Source organism: Salvelinus alpinus, chromosome 8 (assembly GCF_045679555.1).
Source record: "Salvelinus alpinus chromosome 8, SLU_Salpinus.1, whole genome shotgun sequence".
NCBI classification, from domain to species: domain Eukaryota; kingdom Metazoa; phylum Chordata; class Actinopteri; order Salmoniformes; family Salmonidae; genus Salvelinus; species Salvelinus alpinus.
Genome location: NC_092093.1, coordinates 56558908 through 56586690, shown reverse-complemented (window position 1 = coordinate 56586690; position 27783 = coordinate 56558908). Strand labels below are relative to the sequence as shown.

The 27783-nt window shown below is 38.6% G+C and overlaps 1 protein-coding gene across 1 annotated transcript; it reads left to right on the top strand.

Moving 5' to 3' along the window:
* The first annotated feature begins 61 nt into the window (after nt 1-61).
* On the top strand, nt 62-26900 carry LOC139583665 (B-cell receptor CD22-like). The gene is made up of 7 exons (XM_071414988.1): nt 62-252; nt 24299-24377; nt 24514-24907; nt 25038-25304; nt 25771-25864; nt 25971-26031; nt 26192-26900. The coding sequence occupies exons 1-7, from the start codon at nt 62-64 to the stop codon at nt 26420-26422; spliced, it is 1317 nt and encodes a 438-aa protein (XP_071271089.1). The 3' UTR covers nt 26423-26900.
* The last annotated feature ends 883 nt before the right edge of the window (nt 26901-27783 follow it).

Genomic DNA, 27783 nt, shown 5'->3' with positions numbered 1-27783 from the left:
ATAATCCATGACCCGGAGCCTCCAGTGATGATCCATGGTTCGGAGCCTCCAGTGACGATCCATGGCCCGGAGCCTGCAGCGACGGTCCCCTGTCCGGAGCCTGCGGCGGCGGTCCCCGGTCCGGAGCCTGCGGCGACGGTCTCCTGTCCGAAGCCTGCGGCGGCGGTCCCCGGTCCGGAGCCTGCGGCGGCGGTCCCCGGTCCGGTTCCACAGAAGCGGGGGCTACGTCCCGAACCGGAGCCGCCACCGAGAGTAGATGCCCACCCGGACCCTCCCCTATAGGTTCAGGTTTGCGGCCGGAGTCAGCACCTTTTGGGATGCCCTGACCTTAGAGATCCTTGTTATTCTCTATGTTTGGTTAGGTCAGGGTGTGACTCGGGTGGGAAAGTCTATGTTTTCTTTTCCTTTGTTTTTTGCCGAGTGTGGTTCCCAATCAGAGGCAGCTATCTATCGTTGTCTCTGATTGGGGATCATATATAAGTTTTCCTTTTGGGTTTTGTGGGATCTTATTTTCTGTTTAGTGTCTGTGCCTGACAGAACTGTTCGCTTTCGTTTTTTTGCTGTTATTTTGTTTGAGTGTTTCTTGAATAAATGAATCATGAACACTTACCACGTGTAGTAGTAACATAAGACAGCTGAACATTAAAGTAACGAACCACATGTTCACGTTGATCATGAGACTGTGGTAATGGAGATATACTAAGGGACGTTCTGGCCCTCTTATTTTCTCCATTGTGCTGACAGACTGACCAGACACATGGGCACTTAAAACAATTGGACACACTAGACTTATAGTCTACACATTCCACTAAAAGCACACATACCAGAGAGGCGCCTAAAGCAATTGGACACTAGGCATATAGTCTGACCATTCCATTACGTACATACATGTCAGACAGAGAGGCGCCTAAAGCAATTGGACACACTAAGGATAGGGGAGACTAGAACAAAGAGTGCATTGATTTAGTGGTGAAGGGAAGGGGCATGGGGTCTGTTGACACACTGGGATAGAGGGTCCGGCCACCATTATAAACTAATTGAAGGCAGATGGTGGTGAATGACTTCATAAGGGACGGACAATACTATGTGGGTATAAATATAAAGGACTGGACTTCTGAGAGGTGTGTGTTCCGCGGGGTGTGTTCCGCGGGGACATGCCAGTTGGCTATACAATTGTAATAAAAAGCATGTTTGATTTTACAAGTTCTGATAAGCGTTGTATTTGAAATGATTTTCCACGACATATTTGGCGAGCTTGCCAGGAGGGACAGGGACTGAGGAATGGTGTTCAGGGCTGGAGATAGTTTCTTTGGACAATCTGACAAACAAGGGTGGCCGCCCAATTATAAGAAGGTAAGCTAGTTCTTACAATAGTGGAAATGTTTGTGTAGATTGCTTCAGAGATACTGTCTCAGCGAGAGGGGCGCCACGTAAGTCTCTCTTTCAAATTTCCTAAAATGAAACCAGTAAATACAAAAGAACTTTTAAATTCAATGAATTTGCATGTATGTGTAATTTGGGGAATTGTATTAAATATAAATGTATGCGCATGTATAGAGACTGAGTGAATAGGTGCTGTGAACTTTGCTTGTGTTAGATGTAGAGTGGGCATGCATGCGCTCGTTCTGATCAGACCGTTCGAATGTGTAGCTTAACCTCTTGGAACTATAGGGGGTGCTGTTCCGCATTAGCATATTTGGGTCTCCAAATTAAACTGCCTCGTGCTAAATTCTTGATCGTACAATATGCATATTATTGTTATTATTGGATAGAAAACACTTTCTAGTTTCTATAGAAGTTGGAATTTTGTCTCTGAGTGGTACAGAACAATATCTACAGCACTTTTCATGACAGGGGTCAGATTTCAGAAATATTTACCCCTGATCTGGAGTCTGTTTTTAAGGCGACAGTGAATGCTATGAAGAAACCGACACTGCCTACGTCTTCCTCTGGGTGTCTGTACGTCATCACGTTTTGAATGGAATCGATTGCACAATCACAGACATTATAAAAGAACAAAATGTATAGGGACCTCCCTTTCTCGTCGCGCGCCTGAAGCGTGAAGGACATCGGACTTGCCTCATTCCAAATCGTTGTCTAACCAGCAATATTTCTCCGGTCATGTTTTCAGTCGTTATAGTTGTTAAAAACATCATAATGTAGTTAATTTGAACCGTTTTATAGCAATTTATATCCGTTTAGTGCGATTCTGAGGAATTTATTTGTCGTGCACTCTGAAACTTTGGACACGTTTTGTGGTCCCGTTCGATCGTTAGTGGATATTTCCAAGGACAGAGGACATCTATCGACCAAAAGAAGATTACAACATAGAAAGGATACATTGCCCAAGAATCTGATGGAAGAACAGCTCAAAGTAAGCAATATTTAATATGATAAATCGTTGTTCTGTCGAAATATTTTAAACGCATATTTCGCCATTTTGTTTGTTATCGCGTCACTTGGCGAACCCTGTATTGAAAAGTAAGGATAATTTTAAAAATGTAAGTCAGCGGTTGCATTAACCTGTTGAGGATGGGGGCGCTGTTGTGGCTATTTATGCTAATCGTGTAATTTTTTGAAACGGCTTCCCACAAAGTTCTTGATCGTACAATATGCATATTATTATTATTATTGGATAGAAAACAGTCTATAGTTTCTATAGGAGTTGAAATTTTGTCTCTAAGTGGAACAGAGCCCATTCTACAGCAATTTCCCTGACATGGAGTCAGAATTCAGAAATTTTTGCCACTGTTCTGGAGTCAGTTAAAAGGCCACTGTTATTGCTATGACTATACGGACACTGCTTACGTCTTCCCCTGGATGTCTTTACGTGATGACGATTTGAATTGGGTCGATTGCGCGTTCACAGGCACTATAAATTAAAAAACCCTGAGGCTAGTCAATCTTTTGGAGCTGCGTCATGCGCCTAGAGGACACCGACCGCACCTGTTCCAAGCATTAGTGGAGGGAGTAATATTACTCTGGTCATGTTTCTACTCGTTATGGGAGTTAAAAACATCATAAGGTAGTTAATTTAAAGCGTTTTATAGCAATTTATATCCGTTTAGTGCGATTTTGGGACATTTATTTCTGAAACGCTGTGAGTTGCTGGGCACGCTTCCAGTTCATCCCGAACGCGGTTGGCATTTCCACATGGCAAGAGGACAGCTTTCCACCAAAAGACGATTGGACCCAAGAAAGGATCCTTTGCCCAAGATACCGATGGAAGAACAGCTCAAAGTAGGACATTTTTATTATGATAAATCGTGTTTCTGTCGAAAAGTGTTAGTGGCTTCGGACGCCATGTTTTTTGACGTAGCTTGGCTTGGCGCAAGCTGTATTGAAAAGTAAGGATAATTTAAAAAATGTAATTCCGCGATTGTATTAAGAATTAAATTGTCTATCAATCCCTGTCCACCCTATATTTTTTAGTCACGTTTATGAGTATTTATGTATAAGAGTAGATCACTGTCTAAGTGGCGCACAGACTTTTTCTGACCAGCTGAGCTACATTTCACATTGTCTAACCATGATTTTGGTGGCTAAATATAAACATTTTCGATCAAACTCTATATGGATTGTGTAATATGATGTTACAGGAGTGTCATCTGAAGAATTCTGAGAAGGTTAGTGAAAAAATTAATATATTTTGGCGATGTTTACTTTTATCGCTCACTTTGGCTAGAATCAATGCTGGGCTGCTATGTGCTATGTGCTATGCTAATATAACGATTTATTGTGTTTTCGCTGTAAGACACTTAGAAAATCTGAAATATTGTCTGTATTCACAGGATCTGTGTCTTTCGATTCGTGTATGCTGTGTATTTTTACGAAATGTTTGATGATTAGTAAGTAGGTAAACACGTTGCTCTAAGTAGTTTTTCTATTCCATTTGTGACGGTGGGTGCAATTGTAACCTAGGCCATCTACCTGAAATATGCACTTTTTTCTAACAAAACCTATCCCATACCATAAATATGTTATCAGACTGTCATCTGATGAGTTTTTTTATTGGTTAGGGGCTATAAATATCTTAGTTTAGCCGAATTGGTGATAGCTACTGGTGTTGGTGGACAAATAAAAGATGGTGGATTATGCTAATGTATTTTTAGGTAATAGATGTACATCTTTACATATTGTGTCTTCCCTGTAAAACATTTTAAAAATCGGACATGTTGACTGGATTCACAAGATCTGTGTCTTTCATTAGCTGTATTGGACTTTAATGTGTGAAAGTTAAATATTTAAAAAAAATATTGTTTTTGAATTTCGCGGCACTGGTTTTTCAGTGGGGGTGGGGGGGGAGTGCCGCTAGCGCCACTCTCATCCTAGAGAGGTTAAGAACTAATTTGTCTTTCGATTCCTGTCAACCCTGTATTTTTTAGTCAAGTATATGATTAGCTTTCAATTAAACTAGATCACTCTGATAGATGACGTCAGACATATTGAGGCTTGATTTCCTAGTATTTTTATTGTGTAACCACGGTTTTGTATGGCTAAATATGCACCTTTTCGAACAAACTGTATATGTATGTTGTAAAATGATGTTACAGGAGTGTCATCGGAAGAATTCTGAGAAGGTTAGTGAAAAAATTTATATATTTTGGCGGTGATTACGTTATAGCGCTCTTTGGCTGGAATCGATGCTCTGGTAACGTTTTCACATGTGGTATGCTAACTTATCGATTTATTGTGTTTTCGCTGTAAAACGCTTAGAAAATCTGAAATATTGTCTGGAATCACAAGAGCTGGGTCTTTCCATTGCTATGCTTTGTCTATTCTTATGAAATGTTTTATTAAGAGTAAATTGGTCATACACGTTGCTCTCTATAGTAATTCTAGTCGTCTTGTGATGGTCGGTGCAATTGTAAACTGTGATTTCTACCTGAAATATGCACTTTTTTCTAACAAAACCTATCCTATACCATAAATATGTTATCAGACTGTCATCTGAAGAGGTTTTTTCTTGGTTAGTGGCTATAAATATCTTAGTTTAGCCGAATTGGTGATAGCACTGAAGTAGTAAGAAACTGATGGAGTTAGAAAAGTGGTGTATTTTGCTAACGTGTTTAGCTAATAGATTTACATATTTTGTCTTCCCTGTAAAACATTTTAAAAATCTGAAATGGTGGCTTTATTCACAAGATCTGTATCTTTCATCTGGTGTCTTGGACATGTGATTTAATGATATTTAGATGCTACTATTTACTTGTGAAGCTATGCTAGCTATGCTAATCAGTGTGGGGGGGGGTGGGGGGTGCTCCCGGATCCGGGGTAGAGGCTCGTTAGAGGTTAAATGATGCGGTTGTTTGCACATCTGGCTGAGATGGCTGGTTATAATAAGGGACAGCTCATACGGTCAAAACAGATAATGTAGGTAGAAAATCCTGTGATACCTCTTCAATAAAATTAGTAGAAGGAATGCTTGGACAGGTTACTTATGAATAACGGCTCTAAAAGTAATAGAGAACTGCATAAATAAGTAGTTAGGAAGCCACGATACCGCTCTTTAAAAAAGGAACATTTTTAAAGAGGTCTGCTTGGGTGGGATATTCACGTCACGGCAGAAGGGTCTGTTGGTGAATATTTAGTAGTTAAATAAATATTTCATGGTTACCGCCCCAGAACGGGGGACTGAACGGGTGAAGTATTTAGGTCGCAGGAAAACGTTAGCCCGATTGTGCGGCGTTCAACTGCAAAAGTAGCTTATACGGTCAGAGCATAAATCAGTAGTTAAATAAATATTTCATGGCTACTGCCCCAGAAAGGGGGACTGAACGGATGAATATTTAGAAGGCAGGAAGAACGTTAGCCCGATTGTGCGGCGTTCAAATGCAAAAGAAATCCTGCGAATAAAAAAACGCTCTGTCTAGCTAACAGGGTTTTGTAATTCAGTAGGTTACGCCACAATACTACTCTAATAATAGAAGAAAAGATCAGTATTGGGGGGGTGAATAGGATATGAAGACAAGCTGATCCGATTAGACAGTAGTCTCGTCATATTGTAGAAATCTTAGCAGTCTAGGCTTATGTAGGAGGAAGTGAATTAAGTCAATAAAGAAAGACTAAGTTGTTTTGAGGTAAAAACAAAGGGATTGAATGAACAGATGAAAAATAAAAAGGATGAATGAGAATGTTGTAAGAAATGAGTGGATCTGTGTAAAAATAGAACATTAGGAAGGAAAGACAAGTTGTGTGTGTAGGCAGAACGTCCAGAAAAGGGAGCGCGCAGCTCTCCTGTGACAGAGTAGAGTTGATGAAGGGTGCCGTTAACTGCTATTAGGCAGAGGGAACGAAGTTAAGAAACATCGAAGTAAAATAAGTTATAAGCAAGGATAAAAACACTGATGTGATAAAGTGGTAAGAGACCGCGGTAAGAATAACAAAAAGGTGTCAAAACAAATAATAAATAAAAATACTTCAAAAGGCGTTAACCGAATAGTATAATACGGATAGGAAGTGGGTAACAAAACAGAAAGTAGAATCGTCGATAAATTGAAATTGTACTATAAAGTTAAAAACGAATCTAGGTTATTTAAGATAAATAGTGATAAATAGTGAAATCCAGGACACATTAAGAATTCACGTACGGTGAAACAAAGTAAGGGGAAAAAACAGGTGCTAGTCACTCTGTGGTCACAGAAATTACGGTCTAAGAATAGTCTGAAGGGCAGAGAGGGGTGTAAAAAATACTGAGGCTTGACTCACTAGTAAATTGACCATAGGATCAAACAATAAGAATATAGAGAAGAGGTAAGAAAGTATAGACAAAATAAATAAATAAAGGTAAAAGTAAGACGTTAGATAGAGATCTTAACGGAGCGGGCAGTGGACCTGTGTGGCTCAGTTGGTAGAGCATGGTGCTTGCAACGCCTGGGTTGAGGGTTCAATTCCCACGGGGGGACCAGGATGAATGTATATGAGCTTTCCAATTTGTGAGTCGCTCTGGATAAGAGAGTCTGCTAAATGACTTAAATGTAATGTAAATGTAATCATAAAATTGATTAGAGCTATAAGAATAGAATAAACCAAACGGATAAAATGAATTAATAATGATAATAATTAATAGCTGACGTTGTGAAATTAACGATATGTATACTTTCTTTTCCAGAAAAAAAAAAGGGTTTAATCTTCTCTGGTCAAAATATCATTGGAGACTGTATTACTGTGGAAAGCAGTTAATTAAAGTCAGCTGCTATAAAAATATCTGGATAAGGCTACAACATTGGAGTTCTGGATAAGTGAGTCCAGTCCCTGTGTGCTATTGGCTATGGTTCACTAGTAAGTGCACCATGTACTGGGAATGAATATGCATTAGTAGATTTATTGGAAGGGCTTTTTCCACTTCAGTTTCAATTTGGGTATGCAGAAGGATGGAAATGTTTTTTGAAAAATGTATTTAAGTTGTTCCTAAAGAAACGGGAGTGGAAACATATTAATGGTGTCAAGATGCCCTGATTCCTAAGAATTTCCTGTGAAAGACTGATCACCTTTTACTAGAAATTGTTGGAACAGGTGGGATTTAATTATAAAATGATTAAAAGACACAAGACTCTATTCAAAATGTATAATTACTTTGAAAATCTATTATGTCCCTGGGAAAATTATGAAGAGTTGTACCCTTAAATTGAATAAGTTATTCAGTTAGGTTTATTTTTTATTTTTGTTTTTTGATATAACATGTGTTCATAGGTAAAATTATCAGTTCCTTGGGGTTATGGTCTTTGGGTACATACACAAATGTGCTTTGTTCATTCTGCATATAAAAAGTGATGAAAGTTACTCCAAAGGGTTTATTGGAGTGTGGGTTTCTGTGAGGGTTTTGTTGATAAATACATCATCTGTAATTCATCTGAGAGATCACCAGTAGAATTAGGGAGTTATCATAAAAGGTGACGTCAGAATGCTTTAAGGCATGGGAGAGAATATCACCACAAGTGGGTGTGGAGCTCAAACCCACCCTGATCGACTGAATAGTGAGGGACACCTGTGTCTGATGACCTGTGAACTGTATCAAATAATAGACATGTTGAAATGATATGGGCCAGGGTGAATTATGAATTAAAGGAATTGGGGTATTGAACTTTTATTACCAGGCCACTCATGAGAGAAAAACTGAGACAAAAGGGCTATTGGGAAGATAGATAATACTGGTAATAAAAGTGTTTAGTATAAATGTTAATTATTAAAGGGATGATGTGTATTGAATAGATAAGGTCAAATTTGAGTTAAAGTAAACACTAAGGACTGTTATTCTGAATATTGGGTTGGAAAATGTATTTAAAAAAGAACTGTTTAGTTATTTCGATATAGAACTGTTTAAATTTAATTGGCCTAGGGTAGCTCTGGATAATACTCCTGAGACAAGGAGGTTGACAACTTACAGAAGATTAGATAAGGTTTTTTGTTTATTTTGTTTTATAATGTCATTGGAATTGTAATGATAAAAATTTTATAATATAATGGAATAAAAAGGTATTCTGTTGTGCGTTGATACCCAATGATGAAGAAGAAAGAGACCAACAATAACATTGGCATAGAAGTACATGGATGGACGTTATTCCCAGGTTTCATTTCATTACAAATAGTGATAATATTGCACATGTGCAATTATTTTATATATATATATATATTTATTTTTTTCGTTTGGTCAATTTATTTTTGTTTTGAGGAACATAAGGTTGTGTATATGTTCCTGAGGGGGGACTGATACTGATATAAATGATATATAAATTGACTTAAGGATGTTTTAAGTATGTATCAAACAATGGCTGTTATGGGTTAGGGGACTCATAAATGAAGGTAATGGTAGTGAAGGGGTGTTATTTCTAGAACCTATGTATAAAAATAGAGATAATTCACACAAAAGGAAAGACAGCTGGCTGTGTAAAATATAGGGACAATTCAAAAGTAAATAGAACAATTCACATATCCAAAGATATGGTAAAAAGAATAAGTGGTGGCATTTTGAACATTAGAGCAAAAGTTTAAGAAACTTATGACTTAGTTTTGTTAGGATTGGATATTAATCCAACTGGAAGACGCTTGAATGATTATATGTTATTTTACAGCAGTTGCTGTAGGGACAATCATTTGACTATCATTATGAATATTTCTGTGGCAGGAGGCCAGGTATTTGAGGCAGAATGGTTACATAGGGCTGTTATTAAAAATTAAGATTTAGTGATCTTGCTATAAGAAGGAAGTCTGTTGTCAGGGAATAACCCATGTGTTAGTGTGTATGTCCTCAGGAAAAAACAGCCAGAAATGGAAGGGCTTGGGCTGCATTCTGGAGACTGAGTGTACATCAAGATACACCAGGCTGGTGGTATACTTCTTACAACACTGCAGTGGTAAAGTTCTTCATGTTTCTCTTTGGTGGGTACATAAGTCTCACGAGAAGTGAGGTCCAGCTGAATAAAGGGTGAGCTTGAAAACACCATGACAGAGGACGTGGAATCAGAGAGAGAGAGAGAGAGACTAGATTCCACTATAGACATACTGGGTTGAGTTTGGGGGCTACTTGTTTCATTTTTTAATGCATCATGTGAAAAAGAATAGATGATAGGATATTATACTCTAAACAAACATGTTAAAGGAATTGATGTGAAAGCATATATAGTGTTGAATTACGTCAAGAAGAGATCATGTTGATTAAGGTTATGCACATGATTATCAGTTAAAATGGAGCAGATGGGAAATTGTCATGGTCTCAGATTTCAGTTTGCATGAATATATTTATGCATAACACATAACATTGTCAATGCTGTTATGTTTTGTCTGTTGTTTTCCAAGTCTTATGTCTAGGAAAACAGAAGGAGAGGGGTTCGCCAGCTTCAGCTGGAATGTCAGTTTGTTGTGTGATGAGTGATGGAAGTAAGAGGATGTATGGTGTAATCATAGAACAGAGGCCATAAGTCTCTAAGTATGAATGCCTCACAGAAAGAAGGCAGAAACCTGAACCAGGACGAGAGGTTCCGCGTCTGATGATCCAAGGGGACCAGAAGGACCTCTTCCAGTGATACCAGGAGATCTAGTCTACGTTCGAGTGTTCCGGAGGAAGTGGGATCAACCGAGGAGAGAAGGACCCTACGAGGTGGCAACAGCCACAAAAACAGCAGTCCAAGTGAAAGGAAGCAAGACGTGGTATCATCTAAACCACTGCACACGAGTCCCAACAGAGAGAATGATACAACCACATAGAGATGAGGACACAGAGGATGCTGATTCACCAGGAGGGAGCCTGGAGGGAGCAGGAGCAGCGGAAACGATTGAGACGCCAGGGAGGAGCCAAGAAAACAGCAAATCAAGTGAAAGCCAAAATACGACAAGTGCACCGACTAATGCACCCAGAAGAGGAGGAGAGGCCTCACAAGGCACAGAATGAGAACATCTTTTCCCTAAAAATTTAAACCTTCCAGATGGAAGTTAAGTCCGGCCTGAGGAGGGAGCCTCAGGTGAAGAAAGAGGAGGAAAAGTCCTGCAAGCTGAAGAAAATGGGGATTTCCCCACAATTGACTTTTAAACTTTTGAATGGTCTCCTTTACAGACAATTGAAGTTAGAACAACAAAAGAATAATGACATTGACATAACAGAAGTAACAGTGAATGCTAGTATAGAAACAACAGACTAATGCACAATCAAGATGTATGGTGGAAGCAGGAAGAGAAGAAAGGAATCAGCCGAACAATCCAAAAAGACTGACAAGGTTTGAATCTCTGTTCCACCTCAACTTATAACAGAAGCAGGAGAACTGAAGTCTATCTCAATCATAAGGATCAAACCCTTACCGGAGATGGCACTCTGTGGATGGACACATCACCAAACAAAGGGACAAGTGGTTTGGGACCCGAAAGGATGTGACCTGACATTAATCAAAGAGAAAGATGAGAGGGTGCTCATCATGAATCAGATTGAACCAGTTGAAGGTGAAGAATTAATAGTTGAAATAACAAGAACAACAGTGACCGAAGGGAGTAGCACCACGGTCATTAAGATTGATCCTACCCCTAGGGAATGAATTTGACACATGCTGTAAGGGATAGCAATTCATATTGATTATTGTATGAGCAACTGATTCCCCATTCTGTAAGAATAGGCTGGTGTAGGTGAGTAGGTGCCAGGCGGACGTAAAGGTAACGTAAAGGTAATGGCGGACTGAGCGAAGTTATGTAGAGCACCTCAAGATAAAACATAATATTCGAAATATCTGCTAAATTAGACTAAAATATTAGCACTAAATAATCTGGTGGGTGATAACCTTCAATCTGGATAATAACACAAAACAAATCCTAAGACTAGAGACATTTATCGACAAATATTACGAAAACAAGCAACACCCAAAAATGACGGAGAATAAGACAGGGGAACCGAATCAAAAACGAAAACGTGACTCCTCAACTGATACGGATGATCTAATATTCTCAACACCGGCAATGGTAAAGGTCGAAACCGATCTGTTAAAATCAATAAATGACAAACTGGGTATACTTGAATTAGTTAGTAAAGATATAAAAGAGTTGAAGGCAAGCCTAGAGATGAGTGATGAAAAAGCTGCGGCTTTGGAGAAGGAAACACACGCGCTAAAAGGGACGGTCAATAAGATTGAAACCGAAATGAATGAATTTAAAAAGGAGAACAACGTTCTGAAGGAATGCTTACTGGACATACAAACTAGATCCATGAGAGAGAATTTGGTACTTACAGGTATCCAAGAGAAAGAAGGAGAGGTTCCTGAATCTGTAGTTAGAGAGTTCCTTTTTGCAGCGCTTCAGATACCGCGCGAAGTTATCGATAAGATCCAACTTGAACGTGTACACCGCCTCGGACAGAGAGGGCAGAGGTACGAACGCCCAATCGTTGCCAAATTTGCTTCATTTAAAGATAAAATAATGGTTAAAAGCCTGGGTAAAAGACTTGCTGGGACCAAAATTGGCATGAATGATCAGTTTCCGAAAGAAATTGCAGAACGGCGCAAAGTTCTGTATCCAATTTTCAAAGAAAATAGATTAAAAGCGAAACGAGTAGCTCTCGTCGTTGATAAACTATATATTGATAACCAGTTGTTCAGAGACACAAAGATTACTCCATGGTTATTTTAAAAATTACAAAGTTCTCATAGATGAGGAAAATAAACACAATTCAAGCCCGGTTACTGATTGTAACAATACAATACAAAATATAGCTTTTCTATAAATCTTCACATATAACTAATTGAACACAAGCACTATTTCTATATAGTGAAGATAAAAACTAAGTAAACAGAAGGCACAGTATGTGTGGATGGTGTGGTGTGTGTTTATTTTTATTTGTTATGTTTGAAAAGTTGAGTGAGTGAGTAATGAAATAGTTGCATATCCCAGAGCCAGTGTATTGCTGTGGGCCGGGTATGAGAGGGCTTTCAATGTTGTTCAGATGATGGATATACTTTTATAATGAATTACACGTCTTATTTATTTATTGTCCTATCATGGGGAACTACATTTTTAAAATAAATTATATCTAATTATTTATTATCCTATTTTAATGGTACGGTCCTTGGCCCTATACCCTAGACACCCACATGAATAGCCCAGATACTAAGGAGAAGTCCCTAACTGTTTTATGTGCATGCTGTATGCGGTCTGTATGCAGCCAAAATGAGGTCAGGGGCCAAGAGCAGCACTGCCCCCTCAAGATTCTGAGCCTGCTTGGCAGGGTTGGTCCTGCAAAGCCAAAGCCCCCTAAAGGGAGAGCATAATAAACAAGGAAATTCTCAAAGCTGCTAATGAGAACCTTGATGACCTTGTACCTAGCCGGTGGGGATTCCGGTGGGGTGCCCCCACCCAGGCAGTGGCAGTGCTGGCAACACTAGCTGCAGTAACCCATGGGGAGGGGGTCACACTCGGACATTCAGAGAGGGGGTATATTATTGTGGCCCTGGTGGCACGAAACCAATCGGACTGCATGGAGAGGCTTGGGAACATGGTCAAAATGGATGACCGTATTGTGGGTGTTTCAGGAAGAAGGTGTACATTTGACCTCCATCATCTAGGATGTGACAATGGTAAATAAATCTCTACATTTATGCTCATTTTTTGCGCAGTCTTGCAGGCCTTCTCATGCAGCTGCAACTGCAAGTACATTTGTAAATCATGACCCATCTTGAGTTGGGCTCTGGGATGGTGCAATTGTTGAGAGGGTGAGCTTATGGTTGTGTGGGGGGAAGGGCTGAATGTGTGTGGGTGTATGTGTGTATCCCACAACTGTTGCGAAGGAAGAAGTAAAAGATGTTAGGGACTATAGAGGATGATTCACAGCAATATGTAATAAAAAGCCAGTTACAATTGTAATGGCTTAGCAGATAATAAGAAAAGACGATCAGTATTTACCTGGCTAAAAGAGAAGGATTATAATATCTACTGTTTACAGGAAACCCATTCAACAGTTTTAGATGAAGTTTTGTGGAAAAAGAACTGGGGGGACGAAATATATTTCTCCCATGGGCAAAGAAATTCAAAAGGGGTGATGGTTTTAATTAATAATAACTTTGATCCAAATGTGCAACTTGTCCAAACAGATCCTCAAGGTAGATGGATTATTTTAAATATGTTATTGGACAATAAACATATATGGCTTATTAACCTATACGGTCCGAATAATGATGATCCAAGCTTCTTTGACAATATATATATAAGAATGTATCAACTCTACAAGCAACACTAGACTCTATTATTATAGTGGGAGATTTTAATACGGTCTTAAATACCTCTATGGACCGGAAAGGAAATCACACTACAAACTATCACCCTCAGGCACTTAAGGAAATCAGGAATGTCATGGATATATTGGAATTAGTGGATATATGGAGACTTAAATACCCTGACCTAGTGAGATATACATGGCGGAGGCTTAATCAAGCTAGTCGCCTTGACTACTTTCTTATATCATTCTCTCTGGCACCAAAAGTTAAAAAGTGTTTGATAGGGGACAGAATGCGGTCGGACCATCACATAATTGGCATATATATTACTCTTACAGAATTTCCACGTGGGCGAGGATATTGGAAATTTAATCAAAGCCTACTAGATGATAAATTGTTTAGAACTAGGACAGAAGAATTTATAACTGACTTTTTTAGACATAACATAGGTACAGCAGATCCCCATATTGTATGGGACACTTTTAAGTGTGCCTTTAGAGGCCATGCAATTCAGTACTCATCTATAAAACAAAAGCAATTTCGATCAAAAGAGTCCATATTAACAAAGGAAATTGAAGGACTAACAGTACAGTTAGATAACAATAAAAACGGTACCATAGAGGTACAGAATAAGTTAGAGGAAAAACAAAAAGAAATGGAGGAACTTATTCAAGAAAGATCCAGTGTAATATATTACAAAAATAAAGCTAACTGGATGGAATATGGGGAAAAATGCACCAAATTCTTTTTCAATCTTCAATATAGAAATGCTACCAAAAAAAACGTATTAAAACTTGTAAAAATAATGGAGTCAAGCATTATTCAACAAATGATATTTTGAAAGAGGAAGTAAAGTACTTTAAGAATAGATTTTCGTTTCAGGCTCCTCCATCTCCACTAACTGAAACTAATTGTATGGATTTTTTCCCTAATAATAATGTAAAATTAACATCTGTACAGAAAGACTCATGTGAAGGCCTAATTACAGAGGAGGAACTACTTGATGCAATTGGGGCCTTTAAGGATGGGAAAACTCCAGGACTGGATGGCATACCAGTGGAAGTATACAAACTTTTTTTTTATATACTCAAAGGACCACTATTAGCTTGTTTTAACCACTCCTATATAAATGATAGATTATCAGACACGCAACAAGAAGGTGTGATATCATTATTACTGAAACAGGACCCAAGTGGTATATATAAAGATCCAGTCCATTTAAAAAATTGGAGACCTCTTACACTTCAGTGTTGTGATGCAAAAATCCTAGCAAAATGCTTGGCGCATAGAATAAAAAAAGTTTTGTCAGATATTATTCATCCTAATCAGACAGGTTTTTTACATGGACGATACATTGGAGATAATATAAGGCAAGTACTGGAAACAATAGAACACTATGAAATATCGGGGACACCAGGCCTGGTTTTCATAGCTGATTTTGAAAAGGCTTTTGATAAAGTACGACTGGAGTTTATATATAAATGCCTAGAATATTTCAATTTTGGGGAATCTCTTATAAAATGGGTAAAAATTATGTATAGTAACCCTAGGTGTAAAATAGTAAATAATGGCTACATCTCAGAAAGTTTTAAACTATCTAGAGGAGTAAAACAAGGTTGTCCACTATCGGCATATCTATTTATTATTGCCATCGAAATGTTAGCTGTTAAAATTAGATCAAACATTAATATTAAGGGATTAGAAATCCAGGGCCTAAAAACTAAGGTGTCATTGTACGCTGATGATTCATGTTTTCTTTTAAAACCACAACTAGAATCTCTCCACGGCCTCTTAGAGGATCTAGATACATTTGCTATCCTCTCTGGATTAAAACCAAATTATGATAAATGTACCATATTACGTATTGGATCACTAAAAAATACACATTTTACATTGCCATGTAGTTTACCAATTAAATGGTCTGACGGTGATGTGGACATACTCGGTATACAAATCCCAAAAGAAAGAAATGATCTCACTCCAATAAATTTTTATAGAAAGTTAGCAAAAATAGATAAGATCTTGCTACCATGGAAAGGAAAATACCTGTCTATCTGTGGGAAAATCACCCTGATTAACTCTTTAATCATATCACAGTTTACCTATTTGCTTATGGTTTTGCCTACACCTAGTGACCTGCTTTTTAAATTATATGAACAAAAAATATTCAATTTTATTTGGAACGGCAAGCCAGATAAAATTAAAAGGGCCTATTTATATAACGAATATGAATTCGGAGGGCAGAAATTATTAAATATTAAAGCATTAGACCTCTCACTAAAGGCATCAGTCATACAAAAGTTATACTTAAATCCAAACTGGTTCTCTAGTAGATTGGTACGAATGTCTCATCCTATGTTCAAGAAGGGCCTTTTTCCCTTTATTCAGATTACACCTGCTCACTTTCGGTTGCTTGAAAAGGAAATAATCTCCAAAATATCTTTATTTTTTAAACAAGCCTTAGAAAGTTGGTTGCAATTTCAGTTTAATCCACCTGAAAGGACGGAACAAATAGTACAACAAATCTTGTGGTTAAATTCAAAAAGAGTAATTGATAAAAAAACTGTATTTATCGAAGAAATGTTTAAAAAAGGTATAATTTTTGTGAATGATATCATAAATAGGACTGGTGGAGTAATGTCACACATGCAGCTAACACAGACATATGGAAATGTCTGCTCTACCCAAAATTACAACCAATTAATTGCAGCATTACCACAAAAATGGAAGAGGCAGGTGGAAGGGGATAAAAGTAAGGAACTTGTATGTCGGCCTTATATTAAAGAACATAAATGGTTAAAGAAAAGTGTGATAAATAAAAACATATACCAATTTCATTTAAGGACCAAAAAACTTACAGCTGTGCCATATAAATTGCAAAATAGTTGGGAAGAGATTTTCGATGTACCCATTCCATGGCACATGGTTTATGAATTGATACGCAAAACAACGCCGGATTCAAAACTTCGAATTTTTCAATTTAAATTATTGTACAAAATTCTTGCAACTAATAGAATGTTATATATATGGGGGATACAATCTTCTCAGCTCTGTAGATTCTGCTGTGAGGAGGCAGAGTCATTAGACCATTTATTTTGGTATTGTCCGCATGTAGCTCGTTTTTGGTCACAGGTCCAGGAATGGTTGAAGAATTGCAACATTTGCGTAGAACTAACGCTACAGATAGCAATACTGGGGGATTTGAAAAGCCATAGTCAATCAATCAATAATATAATAATTATTTTAGCAAAAATGTTTATTTTTAATTTACAATCCGTGGAAGCTATGAGAATAGGAAGATTCAAATCTTTTGTGAAGCATCACAGCACAGCTGAAAAATATATGGCAAATAAAAATCCGAAATGGATGATGTTGGAAGATAGATGGGAAAGGTTGAGTGGAGCTGAAGGGTGGGACTAATAACAAGATAAACAATGTAGGGCATACGGGATCTGTGAAATGTGTATAGGTGCGGAGCTATTGTGAAATAGCACAGTTACAAGTGGAAATCAAACTGGATGGACAACAGAAATAGAGGAAGGACTAAGAACAAACAAGAGAGAACTATTATAAAGTAGACTGTGTCTGTAAATGTGTATAAGATGTATAAATTGAAGGTAAAAACAGAAATATTTATCAGTTTACTCCAATTGGGGGATCGGTGGTAGGGTTTGCAGGGAATAATAATAAAGGTATACTCTTTTAAAAAAAGTATGTATGTCTATGTAGGTATGTGTATGTATATACAGTGGGGAGAACAAGTATTTGATACACCGCCGATTTTGCAGGTTTTCCTACTTACAAAGCATGTAGAGGTCTGTAATTTTTATCATAGGTACACTTCAACTGTGAGAGACAGAATCTAAAACAAAAATCCAGAAAATCACATTGTATAATTTTTAAGTATTTAATTTGCATTTTATTGCATGACATAAGTATTTGATACATCAGAAAAGCAGAACTTAATATTTGGTACAGAAACCTTTGTTTGCAATTACAGAGTTCATACGTTTCCTGTAGTTCTTGACCAGGTTTGCACACACTGCAGCAGGGATTTTGGCCCACTCCTCCATACAGACCTTCTCCAGATCCTTCAGGTTTCGGGGCTGTCGCTGGGCAATACGGACTTTCAGCTCCCTCCAAAGATTTTCTATTGGGTTCAGGTCTGGAGACTGTCTAGGCCACTCCAGGACCTTGAAATGCTTCTTACGGAGCCACTCCTTAGTTGCCCTGGCTGTGTGTTTCGGGTCGTTGTCATGCTGGAAGACCCAGCCACGACCCATCTTCAATGCTCTTACTGAGGGAAGGAGGTTGTTGGCCAAGATCTCGCGATACATGGCCAAATCCATCCTTCCCTCAATACAGTGCAGTCGTCCTGTCCCCTTTGCAGAAAAGCATCCCCAAAGAATGATGTTTCCACCTCCATGCTTCACGGTTGGGATGGTGTTCTTGGGGTTGTACTCATCCTTCTTCTTCCTCCAAACACGGCGAGTGGAGTTTAGACCAAAAAGCTCTATTTTTGTCTCATCAGACCACATGACCTTCTCCCATTCCTCCTCTGGATGATCCAGATGGTCATTGGCAAACTTCAGACGGGCCTGGACATGCACTGGCTTGAGCAGGGGGACCTTGCGTGCACTGCAGGATTTTAATCCATGACGGCGTGGTGTGTTACTAATGGTTTTCTTTGAGATTGTGGTCCCAGCTCTCTTCAGGTCATTGACCAGGTCCTGCCGTGTAGTTCTGGGCTGATCCCTCACCTTCTTCATGATCATTGATGCCCCACGAGGTGAGATCTTGCATGGAGCCCCAGACCGAGGGTGATTGACCGTCATCTTGAACGTCTTCCATTTTCTAATAATTGCGCCAACAGTTGTTGCCTTCTCACCAAGCTGTTTTTCTATTGTCCTGTAGCCCATCCCAGCCTTGTGCAGGTCTACAATTTTATCCCTGATGTCCTTACACAGCTCTCTGGTCTTGGCCATTGTGGAGAGGTTGGAGTCTGTTTGATTGAGTGTGTGGACAGGTGTCTTTTATACAGGTAACGAGTTCAAACAGGTGGAGTTAATACAGGTAATGAGTGGAGAACAGGAGGGCTTCTTAAAGAAAAACTAACAGGTCTGTGAGAGCCGGAATTCTTACTGGTTGGTAGGTGATCAAATACTTATGTCATGCAATAAAATGCAAATTAATTACTTAAAAATCATACAATGTGATTTTCTGGATTTTTGTTTTAGATTCCATCTCTCACAGTTGAAGTGTACCTATGATAAAAAGTACAGACCTCTACATGCTTTGTAAGTAGGAAAACCTGCAAAATTGACAGTGTATCAAATACTTGTTCTCCCCACTGTATGTGTATATGTATGCATACGTGAATGGATATATATATTTGCCCAAAAAAATATGGGGGATTGGAAATGATGCAGACAATTACATTGGAAACAACATTCTTTCCGCAATATTAAGCTGATCCACCCCCCCAAAAAAAAAAATAATAATAAAAAAAATAAAAAAAATAATAATAAAAAAAAGATTGATCCTACCCCTGCACCTGAACAGGAAGAACCTGTGACAACAACAAGGGTGGCGGCTGCTGTGACGACCACAGTAGCTACCACTAGATGACATCGACTGCCCTTACCAAGCAGACCACCGTATCCACAAAGCAACCTGAGACATCAGAGTCAGGAGAGTTTTTTTACTGACATTTGGAACTTTCTGATAAACTCTAATGATCTACCTCAAGATAAGAACATTGAAAAAGCGAAAGAATTAGATATATTAGAACCACTCAAGGACAGCACACGAGAAGAAGTAGTGAAGAACGAGTGGTACAAATAGGCTAAGTATATGGCAAACAAACACAGAATGGACAATTGTATTTTGTGTAGAAAATCACCTTTGTCTGATCTTTTAATAGTCTCTGAACCAGCATCATTTAAAAACTGTGTAAGTTGGAAAAATGACCATTGTACCAATAGAAAGTATTCTATTCCCTTGTGTGACATAGAATATAGGATTGCTCTGGGTAAGCACTAGGGGTAAAACTATGTTGAATAAGACCATGTTGGGAGACAATGATTGTGATGCCTATAACATTAGAACTGAATTAACTGTACCTCAATTAGACAGAGGTACCGTGGTTGAAGGAAAATATGAATGTTTTTACAGACACCACACCGAAGGAATTGATGTAGGAAACACCACAGTAGAAGTGATACTATTTGGGTGTTAGAGAATGTGGGAGTTTGTAAAAGTAATGGTAAAGGGTTGATTATGAATAGAAAAGGGTTGTGTGGTCACATAACTCAGGTTGCACCGTCTCTCACTATGCTAAAGAATCAAGACAGAGGTATTGCGGATAATTTCTGGATGTGTGGAAAAAACAAATTGTTGAATGTATTGCCTAATGAATGGATTGGTCTTTGTGTCTTAGTAAGAGCAATTCAACAGGTTACCATTATTAAATCACCCCACGATGACTATGTTAATTCTAGAGTTAAAAGGAAGTATGAGGAAGACCCTGAGGTATACCTTGATGCAATTGGCCAGCCTAGAGGTGTACCTCGAGAGTTCAAGGCAAGAGATGAAGTTAAATCAGGATTTGAATCTATGTTTTTGTGGATAACACCAAATAAAAATTTAGAGTGGATTAATTATATATATTATAACCAACAGATGTTCATTAACTATACTGATTCGGCTCCAACGGCGTTGGGGGAACAGGTACAGGCTACCAGTAAAATGACTTGGCGAAATAGACAGGCTCTCCATTGGCTCTTAGCGGAGAAGGGTGGAGTTTGTGTCATGTTTGGGGATGACTGTTGCACCTTTATTCCCAATATTGCTATGGACAAACTCAAAGGATTATGAGCAGAAGTAAAGGCTAATGCTGGTTTAGACTCCCATGTATGGGATTGGTTAGACCTAGCGTTAGGAAAGTGGGGAGCCATGTTTGCTAGGATGGCCATCGTGTTGGAAGGAGGGTTATTGACTCTGGGTATTGCAGTTTGTTGTGTTATACCCCTGGTAAAGTTAATTGTGGTTCAGACAACAGTTAAACAGATGTCTGTAAGGAGAGATGACCCTCCTGTGGTGATTGATCCTGTACCGGGAAGCCCAGGCAATTATACCAATAAGTATGGAAAGCCTTGCAATGCGGTTGGAGGACCTCTTGACTGCCCCTTTGGTAACCCTAACTGTCTCTGTGAAGTGATTGGGGGGGGTGGTCATGCGTGTCATGATTTTCGTAAGGATGGTTTCCATGTATATGTTAAATTACCCAGTTCAGGTGAATGTTTACTTATACATGTCCACAAAAAGGGACATTTGCGCCGTAAGTGCAAGTGGTGCACAAAATTTAATGTGGAAGGCCATGACCATCATGGAGACCCCGTGTTTTGCGCAAAATGTCAAAGAGGAGATTGTAGAATCTGTCAGGATGAGGACTGTGCTCCTATGTAAGGATTTTAGTATATCTATTTTTGTTTAAGGCCTTGTGTTTCTGTATGTTTGGTCTAGTTAGGTTTTCTTTAATGTTTCTGATTAGATCTTTTACTCTTATGAATATTGGAGATGTTTGGTCTAGTTAGGTTTTCTTTAATGTTTCTGATTGGATCTTTTACTCCTATTTCACATTGGAGATGTTTGGTCTAGTTGGTTTATATGCTTCACTTTGTTTTTATTTTTTGTATTTTCTTGTTTATCATAGGTATTTTCATTTACTATCCCAAAGTCTTATTTGTATCATTTATGTGGCTAAATAGCCCCAGAGGGGGGATTGTAGTAGTAACATAAGACAGCTGAACATTAAAGTAACGAACCACATGTTCACGTTGATCATGAGACTGTGGTAATGGAGATATACTAAGGGACGTTCTGGCCCTCTTATTTTCTCCATTGTGCTGACAGACTGACCAGACACATGGGCACTTAAAACAATTGGACACACTAGACTTATAGTCTACACATTCCACTAAAAGCACACATACCAGAGAGGCGCCTAAAGAAATTGGACACTAGGCATATAGTCTGACCATTCCATTACGTACATACATGTCAGACAGAGAGGCGCCTAAAGCAATTGGACACACTAAGGATAGGGGAGACTAGAACAAAGAGTGCATTGATTTAGTGGTGAAGGGAAGGGGCATGGGGTCTGTTGACACACTGGGATAGAGGGTCCGGCCACCATTATAAACTAATTGAAGGCAGATGGTGGTGAATGACTTCATAAGGGACGGACAATACTATGTGGGTATAAATATAAAGGACTGGACTTCTGAGAGGTGTGTGTTCCGCGGGGTGTGTTCCGCGGGGACATGCCAGTTGGCTATACAATTGTAATAAAAAGCATGTTTGATTTTACAAGTTCTGATAAGCGTTGTATTTTAAATGATTTTCCACGACACACGCTGCGCCTTGGTCCACTCTTTCCACTAACGAGAGCCGTAACAATCATAGTTATGAGGTTAATTAGAATGAATTGAGTAAAACTGTCAAAAGAATAGTTTACAGCATATTGAATATATTAGGCTATTATTATCATTAACATTACTATAAGATTATCATCAACATACATTATTGTTTAATTTAATTAACATACATTATTGTTTAATTTAATTTCAAATATATTCATTCATTCATATATTGTTTCCAATTTCATTAAATGTTGTTGAAATGTAATCTTTTGGTACATCCATAATGCGTAATAAGTATCATCAACAGGGGGAACATATTGGTTCTACGATGATAAGCTGTAGAAAGAATATATTCATTTATAAGACTTCTTCATAAAAATAATTGTTCATAGGAATGGCCTGAGATCAAAGTCAATATTCTGACCACTTGGGGTCAATGTTTTTAAACAGGAAATCCATTAGTCCTCCCTCTGTAGTAGTAGGATCTCCATGTTACCTCCTCTCCTTGGTAGAGCAACATGCTCAATACCTGTGTATTTGAGGGAGGAGATGGGATCAACCTGTGTTGCTTCAACAAAGTGAGCTGCTATTGGATAATCAGTGTTCTTACACCTGATTGAGCTGCGGTGTTCAGCTATGCATTGTTTTAATTGTTTTTTTGTTAGTAATGTGTAGGCTTTCCCACATGAACATGTGATGAGATAGATTACTCCCTTTATCTTGCAAGAGATGATACCCCTAACAGGGATTTTTCCACCTGTATGTGGGTGTCTGAAGAATAATGTTTTTGTAGTGCTATTGCACTGTGCGCATGAGCCACATTTGTAGTTCCCATTTGGAATGGGTGTCAAGAGTGTCTGAGTGGGCTCAGGGGGCAGGTCAGATCTCACTAAGCTAACCTCAATATTATGACCACACTTATAGACCACCAGTGTGGGGTCTTTGAAAAGGTGTGCCATTTTTTGGTCTGATAGCAGAATATGCCAGTGATTTTTCAGGATTGCTTTAATTTTCTCTGAACACTTGGTGTACTTAGTGCAAAAGACTTGTTTTTCTTCTTTGGTTTAGTTTTTAGCAATTCCTCTCTTGGTTTTTGAGATATTTTCTTCATTGCATCATCAATAGTTTTTTCCCTGTAGCCTCTTCTTTTTTTCTTACTGTTGCTGTCAAATTCTGACTGTTGGCAACAGATTCATTTAACCCTGAATAACTGGCTATATGGTAGACCATTCCTGAGGGGAAGGGGATGCATACTATCCCCACGTAGCAGGGTATTTAGGTCTGTTGGCTTTGTATACAAGTCTGTATGTAATGCATCATTCTCTTTGATGATCCATAAGTCCAGGTAGTTTATTTTTCTCTCATCAGTCTGCATGGTGAATTTGAGATATTCAGAGCTCTCGTTTAGCAGAGTTTGGAATTCATTTAGTTCCTGCTGACTTCCTTCCCAGAGCACAAAGACATCATCTATGTATCTCTTCCATAAGAGGATTTTAGATAGTAGGGGGTGTGTCTCTGTTTTGTAAATGAGTGGTTCCTCAAATTGTTCCACATACAGGTTTGCATAGTTTGGAGGAAAGGGGGAGCCCATGGCTACACCCCGAATTTGAAGGAAAAAGTCTGACTCAAAGATGAAGTAGTTATTGGCAAATACCAGTTTGGCGAATTACAATATCCAAACATTGGATGGAGCAAGGGCAGTGTCTCTCTGCTGAAGGAAGTGTTGCAAATCACAAACATTATTTAAAAGTTTGCATTAAGGTGTTTATAATAGAATATACTTGTCAAAAACAAATGTAGACATTAATAAATGCATTTCTATAGCTTCCAACATCTTCTTTTACAATGGAGGAGGAGTAACAAGATGGCTGTGCAGTTGCTTCCAAACAGCGGCCCCTGACAGTCATCTAGGGTTAATACATATCATTGGACTGAACTGAAAATATATCAGAACCTCCCTGATGTTGTTCTTTATGTTGCAGGTGTTTTGGCCTGTTTTGGTCAAAATGGTTTGAACACCACAATGCCAGATAGACTGGATGTACTGACTGGCTCCTGTATGCAAATCCCATGTTCATTTGATATTCCTGACCAAAATAAGTACACATTTAACCGCACAATACCAACCTCTGGAGTGTGGATTAAAGAAAGCCCATACTTTTTTGGTTATCCGGACAATGTGATATTTAACAGTAGTGAGACGGTCAACAGATATCAAGGGAAGATAACTGGAAACATGTCCCAGAAGAACTGCACCACAGTCTTCTTCAATGTAACCACCAATTATACTAATAAATACTTCTTCAGGATTGAGAGTCAACCATTCCGTGCAACAGACACTGGAAAGTCTGTTAAAATAGTTGTCAGGGGTAAGAGACAATTTAACTTTTAACCAACTTTTTTCCCAGTTTATATTCCATTCATCAAAGATAAGAGTAGAACAAGTGGACAGTTTAACTATTAGTGTAAAATATATTTATCTACAATGTATTACAGATTTGCCTTCCAGTCCCATCATTACTGTCTCAGGTGAGGTGAAGGAAGGGACCCCTGTCAGTTTGAACTGCTCTGCTGTCGCTCCCTGTCCCGAACACCCCCCTGAGCTGACATGGACTCTCCCAAAACAGTTCACAACTGAGAACCAACTGCAGGAGAATCCAGACCAAACCAAATCAGTTCTCTCCACAGTGACCTTCACTCCATCATACCTTCATCATGAGAAGAACATCACTTGTACTGCAGTCTACCCAGTAGGGGCAAGCAACAAGACAGCTGAACATAACATGATGCTTAATGTTTCATGTAAGATTTAGTCACCGGTTCCTGTAGAATAGATCATTCTCTCATGTTTTCACTGATGATTGTAATAGAGTGGTTTTGATGAGACTATTCAATATACCAGATACATTCTAAATGAACCCCTCTCCCTCAGTCTCTCCTAAGGACACCTCGGCCTCCATCAGTCCAGCTGATCCAGTATTAATGGACAGCTGTGTTAATCTGACCTGCAGCAGTACAGCCAACCCTCCTGTGACAAACTTCACCTGGTTCCAGATCAGTGGGGGTAAACCAACACAGGTAGCATCTGGACAGAGTTACTCCCTCAATGTGACTATTCGTGATGGAGGACTGTACTACTGTGAAGCAAGAAATAGTCACGGCTGTGGGAAGTCAAAGGAAGTGCAGCTGGCTATTAAAGGTAGAAGCATTGGCACATTCAATATGGCACAACATTAAGAATATTATAGATATAGATAGATGTAGAAGAGATATACTTGTGTCTAAGTATGATATGGTTTTAGGATCTTAATTTGATCACTATTTTGTTGCTGTGAAGTTTCTTGCGCTGCGTGAAATACAGATAAGCTTTGTGATTTACATAAATTCACCAGAAATCTGCACTAAAACGTGGGTATATTAATATTGTTGCACTTTTCATGTAGCCTTATTTTGTCCAGCTAATAGCCTCACCACCAATGGAACAACATTACGGAGGAAACGTTCAAATCCTTTTGCTGCAGGATTATTTTCCTGTAACAATACTGGATAAATTAAGATCTTACATCTGTACATCTACAGCATATGTGTAAATTGTAATGTTAGACAATGTGCAAAATGTTTCCTCTTTTAGGAACAGATGACCATAATATGTGTTTTATTTACAGGGCAAGAAGAGCCTGTTAACCCAAAGGTTTATGAGATTGTAGGAAAAACCTTGGGGTTGCTTTTCCTTTTCAGCCTGGTCGTATTCTTTGCATGGTAAAAAGATATTCCCAGCCTCAATTTTAACATATTTATCATGCTGATTGTGCTTTTGTATATGAAAACCTAAATGATGTCAAAGACCTTTATTCTTGTCTTCCAGGAGGAGGAGAACATCTAGACTCCCCAGTGGGTTTGACATGACAGACCTTTCACAGGGACAGGTGGGAATGTTAGACTCAACTTTTAAAACCCATCTAGAATGTGTGTTTAAGGAAGAATTGAATGAATACTGTGTTGTGTAACCAACTGTAACTATGAAGTCATTATTCTTCTGAAGTGTCGGTCCTGACAACTGTTCCTTTCTCTGTGTTCTCTCCACAGAACTCCCCGGCTGGGACAGTGTGCTCTAACCAGGCCAGGGTCGGTAGAGGGAACCAGGAACCACCACTTAACAACCTAGATGGGCTTCATGCACAAGACAATAAAAGAGGTGCATTTTATGTATTTTGCCAATGGGTTTTAAGTCTTTTTATGTACAGTATTGTCATTGTGTATTCATTTTCTATTTATACTTTTGTTACATTTGTAATTGTGTGCTCTTTGATTATCTGAATATTTGTAGAATTTGCTGGAATGAAAAGTGTTTAACTGTTACTATAGTGGTGATATGATGATGTAGGCTACTCTTTATTTTAGACCATTTATTTTGAGTGTTGAGGTCACAGAGCATCTGTTTAATGGGTTCCAGTATAGAGGAACTGCTGAGTTCAACTAGCCTACTGAAGGCAGTTCAAAACCATATAAAGTCAATGATGACTGAGGAGAGAAGACACAGTTAGTTGGAGAGACAGTGGTCTGATACAAGACAGGAAGTTGGTGCAGGAAGTCTACATGATGGCAGAATGGTGTTAACATCTACTAGTCACTGTTTCTCTGCATCTTTTGTGCAGTTACCAGAATAACAATATCATCTATTTTCAGTTTGTATCTATTTAGAGGTTATTGTGTCAGTTTTTATGTTGAATGTTAAATCAAAGAAACAATTGAGACTGAATATAAGGTTGTTTATTAATTGCACTGTAATAAAAACCTTTACATTCAATTCCCATAAAATATTTTGGTCTTATTGGTCCAACATTTTACATTCCTCATTAAAATGGATTAAATTGAGATGTTGTGTTACTGGCCTACACACAATTCCTCATAATGTGAATTATGTTTTTAGACAAGAACAAGAAGTCTAAATATCAAGAAGTATTTAACCCCTTTCTTATGGTAAGCCTAAATCATTTCAGGAGTAAAGATTTGCTTAACTAGTCACATGAGTTGCATGGATTCACTCTGTGTGCAATACTAGTGTTTAACATGATTTTTAAATGACTACCTCATCTCTGTTCCCCACACATACAATTATCTGTCACGATCGTCTTGAGGATAATGAGTGGACCAAGGCGCAGCGTGTGAAAAATACATTCTCTTTTATTAGAGATGAGTGAAACACGAAACGAACACTTAAAACAAAACTAAACAAAACAACAGTGAAGCTACAAACATAAGTGCAATACAAACGCTACAAACGTTCTACATAGACAATTACCCACAAAACCCAATGCCTATGGCTGCCTTAAATATGGCTCTCAATCAGAGACAATGAACCACAGCTGCCTCTAATTGAGAACCAATCTAGGCAGCCATAGACATACAAACACCTAGACAAGACCCTGACCCATTTAACATACAAAACCACTAGACAATCCAAAAACACATACATTCCCCATGTCACACCCTGACCTAACTAAAATAATAAAGAAAACAAAGATAACTAAGGCCAGGGCGTGACATTATCTGTAAGGTCCCTCAGTCAAGCAGCGAATTTCCAACACAGATTAAACCACAAAGACCAGAGAGCTTTTCCAATACCTCTCAAAGAAGGGCACCTGTTGGTAGATGGGTAAAACTAATTATAATCTGAC

Coding starts and splice junctions, on each gene's coding strand:
- LOC139583665 (XM_071414988.1), top strand. CDS start 62: ATGGCCCGGAGCCTGCAGCGACGGTCCCCTGTCCGGAGCCTGCGGCGG. Junction 25,305..25,770: donor AGTGCAGCTGGCTATTAAAG/GTAGAAGCATTG, acceptor TTTTATTTACAG/GGCAAGAAGAGCCTGTTAAC. Junction 26,032..26,191: donor CAGACCTTTCACAGGGACAG/GTGGGAATGTTA, acceptor TTCTCTCCACAG/AACTCCCCGGCTGGGACAGT.